At 38.4% G+C, this 20,374-nt stretch overlaps 1 protein-coding gene across 3 annotated transcripts; it reads left to right on the top strand.

The window, feature by feature from the left end:
* The first annotated feature begins 311 nt into the window (after positions 1-311).
* On the top strand, positions 312-19,770 carry LOC131781897 (uncharacterized). Of its 3 annotated transcripts, XM_066166925.1 has the most exons (15): positions 312-449; positions 4,291-4,351; positions 4,691-4,771; positions 4,871-5,151; positions 6,133-6,232; positions 7,821-8,288; positions 9,597-10,054; positions 10,258-10,966; positions 11,501-11,612; positions 12,595-12,844; positions 13,320-14,108; positions 14,549-15,782; positions 16,779-17,035; positions 17,855-18,116; positions 18,969-19,770. In XM_066166925.1, the coding sequence occupies exons 2-15, from the start codon at positions 4,291-4,293 to the stop codon at positions 18,971-18,973; spliced, it is 5,067 nt and encodes a 1,688-aa protein (XP_066023022.1). In that variant the 5' UTR covers positions 312-449; the 3' UTR covers positions 18,974-19,770. The 3 variants fall into 3 exon arrangements, with proteins under 3 accessions (XP_066023022.1, XP_066023024.1, XP_066023023.1); XM_066166927.1 differs by lacking the exons at positions 17,855-18,116; positions 18,969-19,770 and having other exon boundaries at positions 14,549-15,778; positions 16,779-17,000; XM_066166926.1 differs by lacking the exons at positions 312-449; positions 4,291-4,351; positions 4,691-4,771 and having other exon boundaries at positions 5,011-5,151; positions 5,719-6,232.
* The last annotated feature ends 604 nt before the right edge of the window (positions 19,771-20,374 follow it).

The raw sequence follows: 20,374 nt of genomic DNA on the forward strand, positions 1-20,374 counted from the left end.
AGGGGTCTAAGGTCCACTCATACAGGTTTAAAATTAATTATCGTAAGCGAGGCGCACTGAAACAGTGTGATGAATCTTGCGACTGTATTCATGATTGTGGTCCTAAATATTGGATTATTCGTCCTTTTCGATCTTCCAGTCAATTTGTCTTGGAATAGCGTGCAATTGTCCTTCAGATTTTTCCTTTGCTTTCACTAAGCGTGACTACTCTGATTACGCATGGGTTCAACGGGATTGGACAATCTCGAGCCCAGGGTGATTTTGGCTACTTGTCAGCGGTATGGTCGCATATGACGTACTTTTGAGAATGATAACAATGCACTTTGGGCCGAAGAAAGGCGGAAGTGAATTTTGACTCAACTTTGAGTGTTTCTGCTGTTTAGGCGAAGGTTATGGCTGTTTTTTTATTATCTCTCGCTCCTGTGTAGTCTGTAGTTTCTCCTGCTGAGGTAAGAGGTGTTTCATGTTTAATGAGCGTGATGTAACAAGGCTGTGCTCTAGCGGTGCCCGGTCGCCATAGACGACTAACATTTGGTCTCGGGCGACTGAAAAAGAAAAGCGGTCGCCCGTTTGGGCGCATAGATTTCGGCTTGTGTGAAAACCCGAAACGAAACCAGCAAACGTATAGAAACGGAACGGAACGAAACAAAAAGAAACTCCATCGTGCTCCCTGGCTCCCGTTAGCCCGAAAAGCAAAAGCGCTGAAAGCGCAGTGCAATCAATAGCCTGTGTGATCTGTACATTTAGGTTAAATATTAAGTTAGGTCATGGGTCTTGTTTCGCTTCGGTGGTTTCTCTTCCAGTTTATTAATATAGTACATGGCCCAGGTTTCTTGTCCATTGAACGACGCGATAAAGCGAGCAACTGATTGTAACTAACATTTTATAATTTTACTTGCTAATTTGATGACATTTGCAGAACTAAAAAATATTCGGCAGGACAACAAGAAGAAGTTGTCGCGTGTGTTATGTAAAAAATTATTTTTTCCTTGCCCGTGAGAAACTGCACGATTTTTGCACAAGCATGTGTTGAAGATCTAATTTTTCTATTGAAGTGGTTGATGCTTATATTTAATTTTTGTGTTTCAACAGTTTCAATAGTGGAGCGCTTGATTAATAAAACGAAACCATCCTCTATGCAAATTTGTGTTTATTTAATTAGCTTCGTCCGTGGCATGCAAGATGTTTATCAGCACCATATTTGGCGACCTGGGCGACCTACTTGTCATGGTTAGGCGCCCGAAGGGCGCCCTGAAAATTTTCCTAGAGCACAGCCTTGTGTAAGGAAGAGCTATAAAGTTAACTGAAGATGTAATCAATGCCATACATAATTATATATCAGGGAAGAGTTCGTCTACTAAGCATCTTGATTTCACTTTGAAATATGCTCCAAGTACGACAATAAATTGTAGTTGAAGCAAAATTGAAAGTTTTCAGGGTATTTAGCTATTTGATGTTGAATTGCTTTTATGTTCTGTGATATCAGAAGAGAAAGCGAGTGATAATTTCATCTCGGGCAATTGATTTACAGAAATTTGGGATTTATTGAGTGAAATTTTCTCTTCTGGAGGGAATGCTATGATATGGTTCGATTAATAGGTTTGTAGTTCAATCGGCAAAAGTACCAAGTCATAACAGTCAACTCATAATTTTGCACAGCTCCATAGGGCGACTTTATTATGCATACAGCTCTTGGATAAAGAAAACAGTGGCATAAACAATAAGTTGCCTTCGGGAATACGGCTATGTTTCAGGATAGTACGGGGCTATATGGAAATATCTGTTTTCCTCTGTAAGAAAGAATGCTATTATATCTTAAGGTTTATTTTTTATTTGGCAAATAAAATTCCGCTAATAAATCTTAAATTTTATAAGTTAACAAGTTTTCAAATATCTCCTATGATTTCGAATCCATAAATGAACATTTCATCATTTGTCTAGTAATGTAGGAGTCAGGCTAATAATTGTGTATGATTATGACATTTCAACTGCTTTACTGTTAGTCTTTGTTAGGCAGTGAGGTTGAAAGTTTAAGTTGCTATCTATAGCACCTAGTTTTGTTGTTATTTGTGTGTTTTGACATGCTGTCATAGGTGCATTTCAATCCTCATTATTAGTCCAACTTTTAGACATTGTTCCCTTGTAGGTCCACTTTGTTGCTGTGTGGACATCTTTTCTCACCTAATTACATAATCCTGATCTTAACTAGATATCAAATTGCATGGTTGACAACTAGACCTTTAGATTGCATGGTTGCAAATACATCTTTAGATTACAATGCGTGGCAACTAGATCTTAAAGTTGCACTGCTGGCAACTACAGACGAGTATGCATGATCTTTAGATTACATGGTTGGCAACTCAATTTTTAAAGTTGCAAAACTCTAGAACAAAAATCTATTCAAATCAGCGCTCTTAATCCTCATGGCACCAACAAGTGCTTTTTGTTCAACCAATTTATTCTTGTTTCCTCGTCACCATATTCCCACTGACAGTGTTGCTCCATTTTCTGCATAAAACACAGCGAACCCAAAATTCCTTCATTCACTTTGACAAAGGGCTAGTGCTCAAAACATCAGCTTTGAAACTCTCTATGGTGACCAATTTGTGTTATCAACTCAGTTTATAATATTAAATTACTTAGTTATACTCTCCTACTTAGGCAGCACCAGAGTTTCTTTACAAACTTATATCCCTTAACTCAATCTTTAGATTGCATGGTTGGCAACTAGACTTAGTGGCATGGATGAGGAATGACTTTTGACATTGTATTTTAGTTAAGGAGAGAATGATAAGATTAGATCTCAAAAGATGAGCCAGCACAGTTGGCTGGACTCATGTGAATGGCTCCATAGAGCCAGGGGTTCTTCTCCATACCACTCCCCAAGTAATTAGGGCTCAGAAAAGGTAGTGCATTGTGGTGTCACCGAGGGTTACTAAAGAACTTTTGGAGAATAGATGATTAATTTTTTTCGGGGCTACAAAAGCACTTTTAGGTGATAAGTAAATGAAAGATATTAGGTAATGGAACTAAACAAATAGATGAAAAGATCCTTGATTAAATAATTGCAAATAAACAGAGCATAGTCACTTGAAAGCAACCAGTTGAGCAAACTGGCTGGCTGAACTAACTGCCTTCTGATTGATCATCATGCTCTGTTACTAATAACTACCCACATAATCTGACTGTTGGTAAATTGTCACTTTGGACATCACCATTAGTCACTAAATGGCTCAGAAATACCTTAAATAAACTGAATCCTCTGCATGATACAATCCATTATCAGTCAAAGTTTTTACTTTAACTAGTGTGTTAAGTGATGATAGCTTAACACAGAGAATTATCTTTACAGCCATTGTGAATGTTACTGGAGACTAAATTTTGCAAAATTTTATATTAAAACTGGTTTTCTGTTATTGACCCATTATGTGCCTGATATGTTGATCATATAAATATGCTAAGTTTGGCTCTTATAATTCTGCTTTCTTTGTTACTTTATGTTGAGAATTCTTATAAAAAAGGCTTTTTCAGTGGAAATTAATTTTTCATTGGTGCAGAGGGAAGGATTAATTTCCCAGGAGGGTGAGACAACAGAACTTAATTCCTCCTGTAGTGACCTCTAAATCATATAAAATAAACCATTTTACTTGCTGTCATCCAACATCCCTTTCTACTGTTTTATTCAAACCACTTGTTTAGATAGAAGTATTATGAAAAATAATGTACTCAATCAAGTATAGGAAAAGAACTTGATTTGCTTGCTGGAAAATAATGTAGGGGAGGGGGGCACCAACTGAAACTTTCTTTGAGGGAGGCTATGGGTGAGGCTTTTCCTACAAGTAACTTTTTGTGGAACCTAGTTAATGGAATTTATTTTGTTAGTAGTTTGTAATTTCAAATTCCGGGTCAAGATGGTTTGGAACATATATTTGATTGTTATAGATCCATTTTTTCTGACTACTTTTCTATAATTCTTTTGTTAAAAAAAATTTCAAGGAAAAAAAACCTAAATGGAAGTAATGATTTTACTAACATGCGTCTATTTAACTAAAGATGTATTTTTAAGATAAAGTGGAGATCAACTCTTTCCTTTATATTGTATTTTTGTTTTCATATGTTTATCATAATAAAAGCACCCTGCTTAAGCAACTTCATTAGTTAACTAGTAAATGTTTACTTGGCCAAGAAGAAGAAAGAGGGGGATTCCTTAAGTTTTCAATGAACAACGTTTAGAGTCACAAAGTCACTTGTTGTATTATGAAGGCTTTGTATCATTCTTGATGTTCACAGATGGAATCTAACTTCATTGGTTTAAAAACTCCAGAACTGACATTTTATTTGAGAGTTGATGGTGAGTGCAAACAAAATTAATCTAATTACTGGTCAATCTATCAGTATAACTTCATTTTTAAATTTTTTTGTTTCCTATATGCATGTAATATTTTGTTATTTTGATTGTTAAAGTTACAAGATACTTTCATGGTTGTGTCACAGAAAATAACTATTACAGGCCAATAATTGATTGATGTCTTCTTTCAAAAGTTGAAAGCTTTTCAAGTTCAAGTATGTAATTTTATTGCTGACCATTACACTCTACATCATATTCAAAAATATGTCAACAATACATGGATCATTGTAATTTGTGTTCAGGTTCAATAAATTTTTGTTTTTCACCTCTGTTTTAAAACAGGAGGGTACAAAGTGGGTAAATTGCACTTGCTGCACACATTTGTTAATGGGAATCGTTGTTACTTCCGCCATTCTGAGACAGGTAAGAAAACGTTTAACAATGAGCATGAAAGCAAACCATATGATTTTTTTGAAAGTTCAGTGATCTAAGTTTTAATCTATGTTCATTTGTTCTTTTTAGTGCACATCTCTTGGTATTGTAAAAGAGTAGGTCTGGATCAAGACGTGATGGTGAACCTTGAAATAGAGAACCCTGCTGCTTTGAGAGGGCCCTTCACTATTTATCCTAATAATCACCCAATAGATGTTTCTATTGTTGTGTATGACATAACACAGAGACATTCATTTGGGGACGCAATTATGTCGGTTTATGCGTTCACTCGAGAGGCCAGGCCAGGTGCCTTTGTAGCTCTTGTGGGGAATAAAGCAGATCTTGAAAGTAGAAGGGAGGTGTCTTTTGAGGTAAGTAATGTGGCTATGTTTATATAATGCTAATGTGCTACATGTCGTAAACATGAAATCACGTAGGTCAGAAGGTTTTTTAATGGTTTTTGTAGAGAATGATGTAAATCATGTTTGAGAAAGGACGGTAAAGTGAGGTGGTTTATGAAAGCTCTTTGGACCATTTTTGTATGATTTCTTTTTATATCCTTGGTATAAAATCATTTTGTGATTTTATTTGTCGGGTTGCATCTTAGGGAGAAGAATGCATTTTTAGTAAGTGCTTATTTACAGTGCGACTCTACATGTATCTTGCTGTATTAATGTCAGAACATGGGAACTTCCTACGCGTCTTTTAAAATCTTATTTGTTACGAAACCTGCGTAGAGCAACTATATCAGGCATTTGACATCTAGCTGCCTAAAAGGCAGACTTCCCTGTTTCAACCAATGTCAACAACACCATGCTCACCAGGCATATGTCAACAATCTGACGTTGGCACCTCGCAAGTAACCTTTTCACAACGTTGACGTAACAAAGCGACCTATTAGAATGAACTATTCTTGTATACCTTTTTTTGTTTTTAAGACAGAAAACAATGAGTTAACTCACATACGGTTGAATGACGAAGGAATCATGTTACCCGATTGTCACAGTCAATGACATCACAGCAAAAGTAACGAATTAGTTTTCAGGAGGCAGAAATACATCATTTTACCAAAACTCCTCCTTGGACTCTGATGATGACTGACGCTCAGTTTGTCAAAAGGACAGCCACTACTAATGACAACAGCGCTTCTCAAGACTTCTCTTACCAGGCTTTATTGTAAAAATTTAAATTAAAAAAAAAATTGATTAGACCCATTTTTTCGGTAATCAATGGTAAGCTATATTTCTTTTCCTTTTATTCCCAAAATTAACTCAGAGTTATTTCAGGAATGCAGCTCACGCACACTGTTATTTTATGGTGGGAGATTTCGACTTTATATTTTGTTCTTTCAGGAAGCTCAGAATTATGCAGATACAAACAATATTGTTGAGATTTTTATGGAAGTGTCAGCATTAACAGGCAAAAATGTGGAAGACCTTTTCTCCGAAGTAGGTGAGTAGAATTGACTATTCATTGATCTAAAGGGGTTAGGTTTCTAAAGAAACTGTGGTGCTATGTCATTGGTGGAATATAACAGCGTAATTTCTCAGTAGTATTATCAACTAAGTTGATAACGTAAATTGGCCATCAACGAGCGCTTTTATTTAACTGGCCGTAGGGATTAACACTGTCGATTTGAAAGATGTTTCACCAATGTATAGCTTTTTACGAAAAGTTGTACATTGGTAAAAAATTGGAAGACTACTAAGTGACCGATTCCGAGAACACCTTCGCGAAGTAGAAAGAAATAACAAAGGCGCATCTTAACCAGTCGCTAGACACTTTAATCTCTCTAACCAGTCTGAGCAGCATATGGCAGTTTGCGGCCCTTCCCTATATCTAGACAGTTCGGAAAGCCTCAAATCTCTAGAAAAATCTCCAGTCGCTCTGACGAAGGGCTAACGCTGGAAATGTGAGCTTTTAAACTCTTTACGGTGGCCAATTTACGTTATCAACTCAGTTGATAATACTAAATTACCCTTTTCATTGATGTGTCTGACAAACTGACGGTAAAGTCTGCACTTGAGTCCATTGGTATATGAGGTGCCAGAGCTAATCATGATTATTTCTAACCATTTTACCGCCCCATCACCCAACAACCTGACTTATCAATTACACTGCTTTTTAAAGTAGATGTGTTTTCTCACAGGGTGTCTTTGTCAAATGATACGCTTTGCACGCATTGCAATACTCTCCAACTGGTTTTGTTAAAAACCTGGGTTGAAAGGGGATTCCTTAATATGCGTCGGCTAAAGGCCGACACAGACGGAAGAAAATATGCAACTACTTATCATAATATAATTTAATAGAGAATGCTTTGTAAATTATCACATACTACACTCTTTTATGAAGCCAGACTTGCTGATAGCTTGGAGGTTGCGCCATGACATTGGATGAAAAGCATTGCAGAAAGCTTCAGAAAGTCTAGTAACGCCATTCCCGCAGAGTGGCCATTGTGAAACACTTCTTTCCAATTAGCACTCGTTAATGGAAATAAGAACACTTCCAGTGGATAGGCCTTGACAGAAATCACATTATTTTTTCAGTCAAGTGTTCGTCTTAATATAAAAAAAAAAATAGTTGAGTATAGGTTTCTGACTAAAGTTCAATTGAAAGGGTAACTGTGAGAATATGTTTGTTACAATTGTATGTCTGTTGTAGCAGTGGCTGCTTCTATGAAACATGAGCTTGGATAACTAGCAGTAATTTCTCCCCGTGGAAAAAAGACAAAAAATTATTAATAGCATAATTGTTCTTATGTTTGCTAGAAGAAAAATGTAGTGCGAGGTTTTGTTCCTAGTGTCAAAACTAGGTTGCTCCTGTTACCTATACCAGTTATATCAGTTTTCCTAAGCTGTGTTTAGTTCTCTATATGTGAAACTCCTGCACTTCTTTCCTGTTAATTAAGGTTTCCAGGGATGGTTCATTAGGAAATACTTTTTGTGTGATAGGTGTAGGCATTATTCAGAATGTAGAGGGGCAAAGCTGACAGGGAATTGTCAGTTGGTTCTTAGTTTTTTGTAATCATTCTATTTTGTAGTGAAACGTTTAACTGCGCCCTTATCCGTTATCAGCGAAACTTTTGCTCTCGAAGAGAATACTTTGGATCTGAGTGGGAGAAATTTGGACAGGGATCAGTGGATTTATGGCATGGGGGAGTTTCTGCGTAGACGAAAGAACGTGAAAAAACTTGCAAATATCCTATCGCTGAATTTGAGCCACAACTGTCTTGAAAAGCTTCCTAATACTTTTTTACCATTGATCAACCTGACGTGCTTATATGTGAATAACAACAGACTGTCCTCTCTGCCTGAAAGTATTGGATGCTTGAAACGACTTCAAGAGCTGGACTTGAGAAATAACCAACTGAAGGTACTTGATGTGGTTAGAAAACTGCCTGACCTTAAAAAACTATTGGTTGAAGGAAATCCGCTCACTCTAGTAGAGATAAGAAGTCTTATTAGGTATGTGGATACGACGACAAGATCGATCTCCGTAGACATTGCAGGTAGTGTTACATGAGTATATGGCAATATATCTTTTGCACACTTGAGCACAATGTTATCTCGGAGTAAGGATTGTGTGTCTCTAGCGCTGTGGTGATTTTTATCTCATTTGAGAGTTTCTGAAGTAATTTCTTTGTAAAGATTAGAGCTTCAAGTAGATGAAGCCTGTCTTTCCATCTTCGCGTAGAGATCCACTTTGAAGTATACGTATACAGTCGACTCCCGTTATTGCGGACACCCCCTTGGGGGCGGGGGGAGGGGGCAGATTTCGTGTGCGTAGGATCGAGAGTCCGTAATAGCGGGCTACAAGAGAAAAAAACATTGTTTTGTCTCCAAACATATGAGATAATATGTAGCTACACAAAAATAAAGTTTCTAACATTGCCTCACGAACCGGAAAAAGATCTGGCCGCAATTAAGCAGGAAATTTTTATGTTAGCACCCAATTAAAGAATGGTTTCTTTATTTTCCTTATAATAATGTGGCTTTATAGCATGTGAGTCAGGGTTTTGGACGAAGTGTCCGCTATAGCAAGAGAAAAAGCAAGTGAAATGTCGTGCTGGGGGTTATGAAAGTGTCCCCATTTCAGTAATAGCGAGAGTCCGTAATAGCGGGAGTATATTTCAGTCATTTCTTTGTGCGTTTCTCCGGGGGATGCCTCTTGTCTGCAATGGTAGGGTGTCCGTAGTAGCGAGGTGTTCGTAGGGCAAGAGTCGATTGTACACTTAAAAATACAACCTTCACTTACTATTTTATTTATTATGAGGATTGATGCTAGTAGGAATCGTTGCAAGCTTCGTCTGATAATCCCTTTGTGGGAATGTTTAATTCAAATTTGCCAACCGATCGTTCTGGCTATAGAGTCTCGGGGTGTGCACTTGAAAAAAGCGTAACCGTCGGAAGCAGGCTGGTTTTGTTGTTGAGTGCAGTGTTCGTGTACTTTACAAACCTTTTTCCAAGCATTTAAAATTAAAAATGGTACAAAAGAACCCGGCTTGAAGGCTCACTGTGCAAGGAAGATGAAAAATCCCGTCACTATTTTACGACAAGAATACGTTAAGGAGGTCTTGTGTGACAGATTTACTTGAAATTTTGAAAAAGATCATTTTCTCTTCTACCGGAAACATTTAATCTTCCAAAAGTTGATATGACTTTCATGGAAGTTAATTTTAGTAATATGCTCCTTGTATTATATGTATCACCCTCCACAAGGTCGTGATGTATCGTAGAAATGTTCTTTGTTTCTCACTTTACTGTTCTACAATAGGCAATTACTGCAATATTAAATTTTCCTTTTCCCTCACTTGCAGCTGTAGCTCCTCCGGATATTTTGGCACAAGGACATTCTGCAAAACTAGTTTATGAAGAGGCCCTTAGAGATGGATTTGTGAATGTTTATCGTGGTCGCATAATATTGGTTGGCCAAGATCGTGCCGGAAAAACAAGTTTAAAGAAGACTCTCTTAGGTCTGCCATTTGATTACCGGGAACGGAGCACGGACGGGATCGAAATTGAGCCATCAAAGTTCGAAATTGAAGTGGAGCAAATTAAGAACTGGACTCCAAGTTGTGCGAACAAGTCAAGTTTGTCTGATTTTTTGGAATATACAACGGGTATGGCAAAACTGCTAGCGACAGAAAGGTATCACATGATTGTTGGTGATGAGAAGGAAGACTCAGAAATGAAAGCAGTAGGGGCACAGCCTAAGGAAGAACGCAGAGTGGAGTCAGGAGAGGAATTGCACACAAAACATGTTGTCGCCGATGAGGTCCGTTTACAATGTTTTTACACTGAAACCTGAATTTTTTTGAATGATCTTAAACGAATTCACACATTTAATGCTCATTTCATTGTTTTGACATAACGAGATAGATCGATATCCACTGTGTAAATAAAGATGCATCAGCCATCAATTTCAAACGCGGTTTGGTATCCACAGTATTGATATTTCATCTTATTTTAAAATGTTAGGTTTCCGTGTACGAGGATTCGGCCACTAAGTTTCCAGATAGATCCAAGCCATCAAGCGAAGTTCATGAAGGAGAGAATCTAAGCACGAAGTCCAAAATGGCTATCAACGCCACCGTACTTTCTAATACCGTTGAAAAACAGGCTGATGAACTCCTAAAGAACATGATCGTTGAAGGTGTGGATGCTGATAGTACATACATCGAGAAAGGATCCTCGATAACCGCAGATGTGTGGGATTTTGCGGGTCAACATTTGTACTATGCTGCTTACCCAGTATTTCTTTCGTCAAGAGCTGTGTACATCGTAGTTCACAACCTTAGCAAGCCACTGAATGCCCGAGCTCAGCCATATGTCAGACAGGGAACTCATGAAGTACCTTTGGAGAACCCGAACAATGAGACAAATCTAGAGAATTTGCTGTCGTGGCTCGTGACAGTTCATAATATTAGATCAACTGGAGAAGAAATGGTTGAAACGCCTAACGTGCTCCCCTATCTCCGACCTCCAGTGTTCATCGTCGGCACCCATGCTGACAAGCCATATGAAGATAGGAAGGATGTTTCATCCAAGATACTTCGTGAGATTTCCAGTAAGGAATATGGAAAACATGTGATCCGACCATTCTTCTACATTGATAACACTCAAGGAGACCAATCATTCGCACGGAAATTCTGGAATTTCTTTAAAGTTCAAAGAAATCGTCAAACAGGTAAATTATGTGTTTGGGTTCAACATGATGATTAATGACGGGTTTATCGGTTAATGAGGTTGGGCTTAATTTTATTTCTATCGAGGACAGACAAAATCATCGTTAGATAAAGTTGATTGGATTCACTGAATATTTTACCGGTTGCTTTTCCGCATCTAATTCCTAACATCCTTTTGTCCCAGTCTAGGTACTTATCTACTTTTGATGTTGGCACCTTGTTAGTGTTCCCGTTATTCCTGGATTTTTTTTGTTTTTGTTTTCTCTTTTTTTCCCTTTTTTTCTTCTGTTAACCTGGATTGTATATGTAAATACCATAACGAATGTTTTAACAGACCAAATTAGTCTGAAAGTTATTATACATTGCGAAGAAGTGACTTAGAGTGCTGCAGCAGAAATAGACCTTTCCGAATACGAAATAGGGGATCATGGTCTTAGTTGCCATCAAACTCGTATCGAAAGTCCGAGGAGAAATCTCTGTTCCTCCCTGGCTTCTCTCAACAGCACTAATTGTTTTACATAATTTATAATTGAAAGGTCAAGAAGGAGACAATGATGGCACTGATGCCGATGAAATTCATGCTCTTCGAGCGAGAATCCTGGAAGTACTTCGACAGGAACCTTATATGGGAGAGAAGATACCAGTGAGGTAAAGTATGATGTGTAATGATATAAGCACAAAGAGATGTTCAGCTCATTTTTTTCTAACAACAGCTGTACTGAAACGCACGAGTGGCTTTCATAGCTGGTTTCGTTACTTGTCGAGTTCACTACGTTCAAGTTCGCTAAATGTTCGTTACTTACATACCGAATTCGCTACTTACTTCATTCTACCACAGTAAATTATGCTCACATTATGAGCATAATTTACCAATTCCCACAGATGATTTACGGAAACTTTTGCGGCTCATACTTGAAGAAAATTCTTTCAAGCTCAACGAAAGATTATTCATACAAAAACATGGCATCGCCATGGGAACTAAGACAGCAGTTGCTTTCTCTGCCATTTTATGGCAAACCTAGAAAAGCGACTGTTAATGGCTAGTCCCTCTAACCTTTGGTCTGGAAGAGATTTATTGATGACATATTTTCACTGTGGAACATTTCTATGAAAGACGCTTACAATTTTGTTGACTTTGCCGATTCGTTCCACCCTACAATCAGGTTTACTTGTGAAACGTAACCTCGCAACAATCCAAAAATCAAAGTAGCGGTTTAAAGCACACAAGAAGGAACTTTGCATATGATCAGTTTAACTGACTCCTAGAAACGGTAATCACGCAGTTGGGAGTATAAATTACAGATATTGCTTGTGGTTTATGGTTAAAAGAGAAATTAAAACTGTGAATTAGCAGAGGCAGCGAATTGTGCATGTTAGAAGCGAACATGTAGCAAACTCGACGAGTAGGGAAACAGGCGTAAAGCGCTTTCAAGACGACGAATTTTTCAGTGCTTAACAACATGCTACCATTACTTGTGGATGTAATATATCCTCAAAAGATGCTCAACCGGCTATTACGCCATATTCTAAAGTTACATTTAGAAATTTCCAAACTTTGCTACATGCAATTTGCTATCTGATGTATACCTTTCTGTTAGTTAGACTAATTATAATTTTTTTATATTTCTAGATGGTTTAACTTCGAAAAGGTCATTGAAGCTTTGGTAGCTGAGAATGTATACCACTCAAATACTGTCCATCTTCAAACCTATGCCAAGGATGTATGTTTTATAGAAGACGTTGAACAGTTTCACACCATGTTGAATTTCTATCACGACTTAGGATTGATTGTGAAACACCGCAGTACAGTCATTCTGAAGGCACAGTGGTTAATCAGTCTATTCAAGAAGCTTATAACCATCCCAGCATTCAAAAAAGCGGTAGGAAAAGATAATCTTCTATGCATCGAGATGATTGCAGATCGTAGGCAGGATTTGTTACCATCCCCCAACTTGCGCTTGACGAAAAAATGTTAATTTAATTGACTGTTTGTCCGTTTGTTTTTTCACGTTGTTTACACCCCTTACAACATTTTGAGTTTTCTCCATAACTTTCATGTGTCTCCCACTCTCCCTCATTTCAATATTGACAAAATGGTCACTAATTTATTACGATATCGTTTGAGGGTGGGGAGGTAAGGGGGAAATTCCATAAACTAATTAGAGATGAATAACAAGATTTTTCTTATTATGTTGACTCATTTCGGGAGGCTTGCCAACTACATTTTACCACTCATTGTACCCTTAGTAATGAGGAAAGGAGAGATGTTTTTGGTCCGCTGCAAATTAAATGGGGCATTTTTAAATAAAAATTGGTAGATTGAACTTATTTCAAATAGGGAATTTGTGGTTTCAGGATCCTGTGCATTCCAAGTACTGGCTGCAACTCGAGACAAGTGGTGTCCTTACGATGGAGCTTGTTGATCACGTTTTTTCCCCTCTTATTGAGCAAGGCGTTATCAAGGAAGACATCTTGGACATGATGGAGCAGTTTTGTTTGATTGCCAAATACTCACCATCCCCGGCTGACGTTTATTACTTTGTGCCATGTCAACTGAGGTCCTCACCTGAAGATCTTTGTAAAATGGAACCATCATCTACGGATCCTTGTCCTTTGTATCTTCATTTCCAAGAAGGCTTTGTTCCGCATGGTCTTTTTACTCGCCTTGTTTCAAAATCGGTTGCTTGGTGTGGTGCAAATGGATCGTCACAGCCTCCAAAACTCTACCAGAATGGTGCATGGTTCATTCTTGAAGAACGCGTCATACATGACATGATTATGATTTGCAAAAAGAAGTTCATAAAAATCCTCTTGAGACAAAGAATTAAGAGGAACGTAGTTGCAGTTTCTAATGCAACTTTGGTAGAAGTTGCTAGAAGTGTGCGATTGTTTATGGAGAGCACTTTAGAAAAGATGTCGCAGGAGTTCCCACACCTGAGCAGGATGCAGCATGAATTTTGTGTTGAATGCCCCTACTGTCAGCAAAGCGGTCGCAAGTGCGTAAACCACAACCAAGTGTCCTGTGGAGAAGAAGACTGCTTACACCTGCTTGAATTAAGGCAAGGACAGGATTTGATCTGTATGGAAAGCATGTCTAATGAAGTACTAACAGTTCCTGGACAAGATAAATGGTTGTTGAACCAGGTATAAAGCATTCTTTGTATGTATTCGTTCGTAAGTAGTAACGGAAACCAATTAGGAAGATATTGATATTGTGCCATTGTGCGATGGCAGTCGTATGAATCGGAATACCCAATTTAGAAAATCTTGGAACAGATTGAGATCTAATGGTGTCATAGAGGGATCTTGCTTCATCGAGCTCCTAAAGCAATTCAGCAATGGATATACTGTATGAGATTGTATGTTTTACAATTGTGTAATTACCTTTTTGGTTGATTCAAGACATGTAGGAACGCGTTCAACCAGTTCGTTTCCTTCCATCTGGTTTATAATTTCTTGATGGGAAAAAAGAATATTTTTCTCTAACAGAAGTACGTTTTTTTGTGAAAACTGTTTTATATACCTTACTTGGAAAATGATGTGCTTTTCCTTTATAATAATGTTTTTATGTCATTATCCAAAAGGGCTTGGCTCCGTCAGAAATAAGAACCTCACAAGTTGCATCAGTGCGTGGTCACCCAGCAAAGTGCTACAAAACTTTGAAAGTTACTCTACTGGCCAATGAGTGGAATTCGTCAAGGGGGGGTTTGTCCACCATCAACAGACACCTTGCCATCGTTATGGCCGAACGTAATGAGGTAGAAGTCACTCTCTTGGTCCCACAATATGCTTGTTCTGAAGAAGAGAAGAGAATTGCAGAAAGTCACAAGATTGTCATCAAAGAAGCAGAGAGACGTCCAGGCTACGACCCCCTTGACTGGTTGAGCTTCCCTCCGAAAGAGCTGATAATTGACGTGGTCCTGGGTCATGGAGCCAAGTTAGGTAAGCAAGCCCAAATCATTAGGGAGTCCCATAGTTGCCAATGGGTACAAGTAGTGCATACTGCGCCTGAAGAGCTCGGAATGTTCAAAAACTATCCGAGAGCCATTGCCAAAGGACAAGAGAAGACTACAGCCGAAGTAGATTTGTGTAAATTGGCAAATCTAGTTGTAGCAGTAGGACCCAAGTTGACGGAGGCCTACTCTGCCTATCTTCGCTCATGTGAGAAGCAGCAAGATATAATGTCGTTCACTCCTGGCACGCTTAAGGAGTTTTCTACTCTAAATCATGCCTCAGTTGACTCTGTAAAGTTTAGGGTGTTGATCTTTGGTCGTGGTGACCCTGAGGACTTCGGTCTTAAGGGGTGTGATATCGCTGCTAAGGCAGTAGCTGAACTGAAAGACAACTCCTACCATTTGATCTTTGTGGGTGCACCTGATGGCAAACAGGAGGCAGTTGCGCAAGAGTTTCTGCGGAATGGTATTTCTAAACGTCAGCTGACAGTGAGAACGTTTTTGCAAAGCAAGGAGAAATTGAAAGATTGTTTTCGTGAAGTTGATCTCTGCATCATGCCATCCCGGACGGAAGGGTTCGGCTTAACCGCGTTGGAAGCCTTGTCAGCTGGTCTTCCCATTCTTGTAAGTGGAAACTCGGGTTTCGGAGATGCACTGCGCACAGTACCATTCGGCACATCCTTTGTGGTTGACTCTGAGGACCCCAAAGTGTGGGCTGAGGCAATTGATGGTGTCCGAAAGATGAAGAGATTACCGCGTCTTCAAGGGACTGAACGACTCAGGACATCATATGAAATGCAGTTCAGCTGGGAGAAACAATGTGACCTTCTCGTTGATTTGATGTGGAACAAAGTTCATGGCGTAGGTATGTTAATAATTTTTATATTTCTTTCCGTAGACTTTTCTTTCGTTGTGTTATCCAAATTTATCCTGCCATTGATGTGAATAAATTTTCTACCTCGGAATAGGTTTCTAAATACAGCATGATGGAGATCTTTAAGTGTTTGTGTATAGCGCCCATGTTCATCAAAAAGGAAACGATTTGTACAAACTGATAAGAGTGAGAAAGGAACAAGCAAAAGAAAAAGAAACGTCTAAAACCACTTTTATCCATCCCAAGTTTAAGTAACTTTCTTGATATAAGTGTATTACCAAAAGTTAATGCTTGAGCGGGACAAATGTCATATTGTCTTATAAGCTCAGGTTAAAAGTTATCTGCTCCAGTTAATCACAAGCAATAATTGCTTTCGTTACAGCATAATTATTTTTTTAATGAAAAAAAAAACCTAGGGATGTAAAATGTTAACTGGCAAGTCTAGACTATTACCTTCCTATTCCAATACTGTTTATCGTTCTCGAATCAGAAGACAGCGTTTAGTAAATAAATGAAGTTATTGGCCTGTCTTCCAAACTCCTCGCCGTACTTTTTAATTTAAGTCTTCCCTTGTAGCTGAAAGAGGAACCTGGCCCTCTCAGTGAAGATTTTGATCAATTTGTGTTCTCATGAAATCTTTTCCCATACATGATCCTGCTAATAAGGAAAGATTTCGTTCATTTGAGAGTAGCGCCGTCCATAAAACGTAGTCAGAGTACCCCGTCGGGTAAGTGTCCCTCTCAGCCCTGATTTGGGCGGATATGGCTTCAGTAGCAGTGAGCTTGAGGCTGAGGCGGATCATATACAAGTTTCGCACAGCTTTTAGTGGTGATACAGGAAGAGTTCCCAGTGGGTTAAAAATATTCGCGGTAAACTGAAATTTCGGTCTTTAATGTGATGGATTAATTTTTTCTCTGTCACGAAACCTTCTCTTCCATCTACATTGTATGACTCTAGGAAATGCACCTAAAATTAATCTGCTTCTAGGGCTGCTTGAGCGAACCATCCAGAATCTTCAACGGATGCAACTCTGCGCAAGCACGGTCAACAACAACACTACCTTGACAGAGGAGTTAACGACGATTGCATCAGATAAGGGCTTCAGAATTTCTGACAATCAAGGGTCAGGAAACTGCATGTTCCATGCTTTGTCAGAACAACTAGAAACCGTCAAAGGAATTAAAACCCATCATGGCCAGATGAGACAGTCTTTAGTTCAGTACCTCAGGGATAACCCGAAACTGGTGAGTTGCTGTAATGTTCAAAAGTAAATGAACTAGAAGTTGATCAGTAGTTTAATTACTGTGTGTATTTTTCCCTCCGTTACTTGAAGTGCTACTCGTCCTTGCTGGGACATTAGTCACTTTCACGCCAGATATCTTCAAGTATTTTCAGGATGGCCTGAAAATTTCTCCACAAGTTTTCCACTTGTGGAGAGAGGCACTCTGACAGTGAGGTTTTTTCTCCTAGAGTTCGATAATAAAGTCACCCAATATAAGATTGTGTCGAAAGCTCCTATCGTGGATTTCAGTGCCTCAAGCTGTGGGCAACGTAGTCTCTGCCCACATTTTCATCTAATTCAAATGGACTCTCTAGTAGAGTTCTGTATTTAGTTATTTACGTCGTACGCTTAGAAAGATATTCCTTTCAGAATAAATTCAGAATCAATTAGCTACCGTCAGTTTAGTGCGGCTCTGAATAAGGTGAACATGTTTTTCGATGACCTTTTCATCAGTCTAAACGATAATCTTCTTACACAGAATGTTTTGGTTTTTTTTTCAATTTGAGAAAGTAGTTGAAATTTCACTCGCATGGTTACATTTGTTTAAATTCTCATTCCTTATGATTTAATTATGATGATGATTTAGATTCCTGTAGTGTGACACTTACGTGATGTTTCTCTTAGCTTTTGCTGTCTGCCCACTGCATTTAAATTTCTAAAAAAGTTATCACAGACTTTTCTATTGTAAAGAAGTAAATTTTTGGAGTTTTCCTTGAATTGTGCTCGGCCCTGTTCAAAAGCTATTTGGAATTCAAGTATTTATTGTTGTCTCTTCTTATAGCCGGATGGAACAGACCTCTTTCACTTTGTCGATGGACATGAAACATGGGCTGATTACCTAACATCCATGGAACAAGATGGCGCTTGGGGTGATCACCTCATTCTCTGTGCAGCAGCAAATTGTTTTACAACGTGCATTCATGTGGTCAGCAGTATACACAATGATGTAGACATCAGGCCACATGGTCCTGTTGACGAAAGCAAGCCTCTAGTACTTGGACATATTCATGAAGTACACTATGTCAGTCTTCAACCCATACAAGGTAAGAGTAGAAAAGCACAGTACACGTACTTTTCAATTTGAAAATGATGAAGATCAATTAATATCCGTCGCGAAATTCGAAAACCTTATGTTTCCTACGAAAAGCACCAGCTTCGTGGATGGGTCAACCCTCAAACTGTTAACTCTTCTCGAATCGCTGCGATGGTTAGTTAGTTGATCTTTCTCAGAGATAACTGTGAGAATGAACTAAACCTTCCAGTTCCTTGCTGGAAAATTATACCAGTGTATTTAGTAACTTGAAATGTACCATTGCTATGGTTTCACGAATCTCGCATAATTATAAAATAAGTTACAAGCAATAGCTTTAGTTTTTGTTTCCTTCTTATTATTTCTCAGTCCTTTTTATAAATTATAGCCGTGTTTTTTGGAGCGATCTTTTATAGTTTGTTTGAAAATATGAAAACCGAACAAACGTCCGGAAAGCGAATAATGTATTCATTTATCTGGTTCTTAGGCGATATTAAGATATGCTATTTGTATTTGAACAGTAGTCGCTTGGTAGGAGAACATTGTAAACCATACGCGCTTAATTAAGAGGTATTCACGAATCACACTTGCTGATTGTTCCTGAGGACCAGGGAAGGTATTGTTGTGAGAACACTTGCTTCCCACCATTGTGGCTGGGTTATATCCAGGACCTTGTTTCTCATGTCGGCTGAATTTGTTGTTGATCCGCGCCTTTTCCCTCGGCGTTTTTCTTCAGGTTCTCCTTGTTTTTACTCTCATTAAATTGACATTCCGATTTCCAATCACTTTGCGGAAAACCATACCCTGGGAAATGTGAAATTTTTGTTGATTAATTTTGATTTGCTTTTTCTTGTTGCATTTACAGGCTAAAGTAAAGTTTGACGGCGGCTATGGCTACAAACTAGAAAGACCTTCACGAAGAAACAGATGGCAAAAAGAAAAAAATTCGAAGTTTTAGGAATTTCTCTCACGAAACTCTAGTTTTAGCCGAAAAGAAAGCTTTAGACGAGATATAGCTTTTAGGAGGTCGTAAGTTTTTCGGTTTGGATGAGCTTAAGTCACTGAATAGCTATCGAGTTTTCGTGGTTTGATTGAAATTTTGATATAGAGTAATTCTTAACTGAGTGTAAAAAGTAATCCCCTACTGCTTTGGTTTTCTTTATTTCGTTCTGTGATTGGTCTAGAAACTCGCACAGTGTGCGAAACAAATAAGACGCCAAACGAAAAAGAATCGTCACTGGTAATTTGCCCCCAATTTCTGTAGTTTGAAACCTAATTGGCTAATAACGATGCAAAACTTCGTCATTATTGGCTGTTCTTATTACTTTGGTTTTTGGTTTACGCCGGCCAATTGAAAATTGCTCCAAAAAGCCATGAATCACTAATTGCAATTTTTACTCCTCTCATCGCGAATTTCTGTTCAGCAATTATGGAGCATCACTAATCCGGGATATTCTTATGTCTTAATGGTTCATTGTACTTTGGTGCCGCCGTTATGTGTTCACTTCTACAAGCTGAACTAGACGGTTTGCTCTACACTGTAGTGCTTGGAGTGATACACGGAAGTGATTTATCTATTTATTTATCATTTGCCTTTATTACATATTAAAAGGGGAACAAAGCTAATTTGCATAGATAATACATGGGAAATACAAAATAGGAAAAGGCGAGGAAGTTTGAAGAAGCCATAAAGGCTTCTAAGTGAGGCTCCCTCTTTAAATTAGAGTTTAAGTTAAACTAGAATGTAGAACGTAATTTAACAAGTGTAAAGTAGGAATTACGGAAGTCGTGGAATGCAGTACTATGGTGGTTGTCGATTACTTTTGGTATCTGCCTTGGAAAAGAACGCTAGCGCTCTGGGGAAACTTTCGAATTCCTCACCGTGAGAGACTTATGGCAGACAATGCTATCATGAGTATGATGTTTAAGTCTGCCGCCATAATACTCTGTTAACGGCTTGTTATTATTTACTCAATTTATTTACTTGCAAAGCGATTCCTTTTCAAATTTGCTAATGTAGTTTGCCATTTAGACCTCAGTTCCACTGATGATTGAGTGGCTTTTTACAAGTATGTCTCTTGCAATTGAAACACGTTATCAGAACTGTATGCACTAACTTTGTGGTTTAGTGGTAACTATTTAGATGCTATATATTATCAGTTTAGCAAGGATCTGCCACCCACATCAGATGTTCCCTGCAAAATCCCTTTTTCTTGAAATCGGATATGTTTGACAACCGAGTTCGAGACTGAGTAGAAAGCTGCTAAGTAT

This window comes from Pocillopora verrucosa, chromosome 5 (genome assembly GCF_036669915.1).
Source record: "Pocillopora verrucosa isolate sample1 chromosome 5, ASM3666991v2, whole genome shotgun sequence".
NCBI classification, from domain to species: Eukaryota; Metazoa; Cnidaria; class Anthozoa; order Scleractinia; family Pocilloporidae; genus Pocillopora; species Pocillopora verrucosa.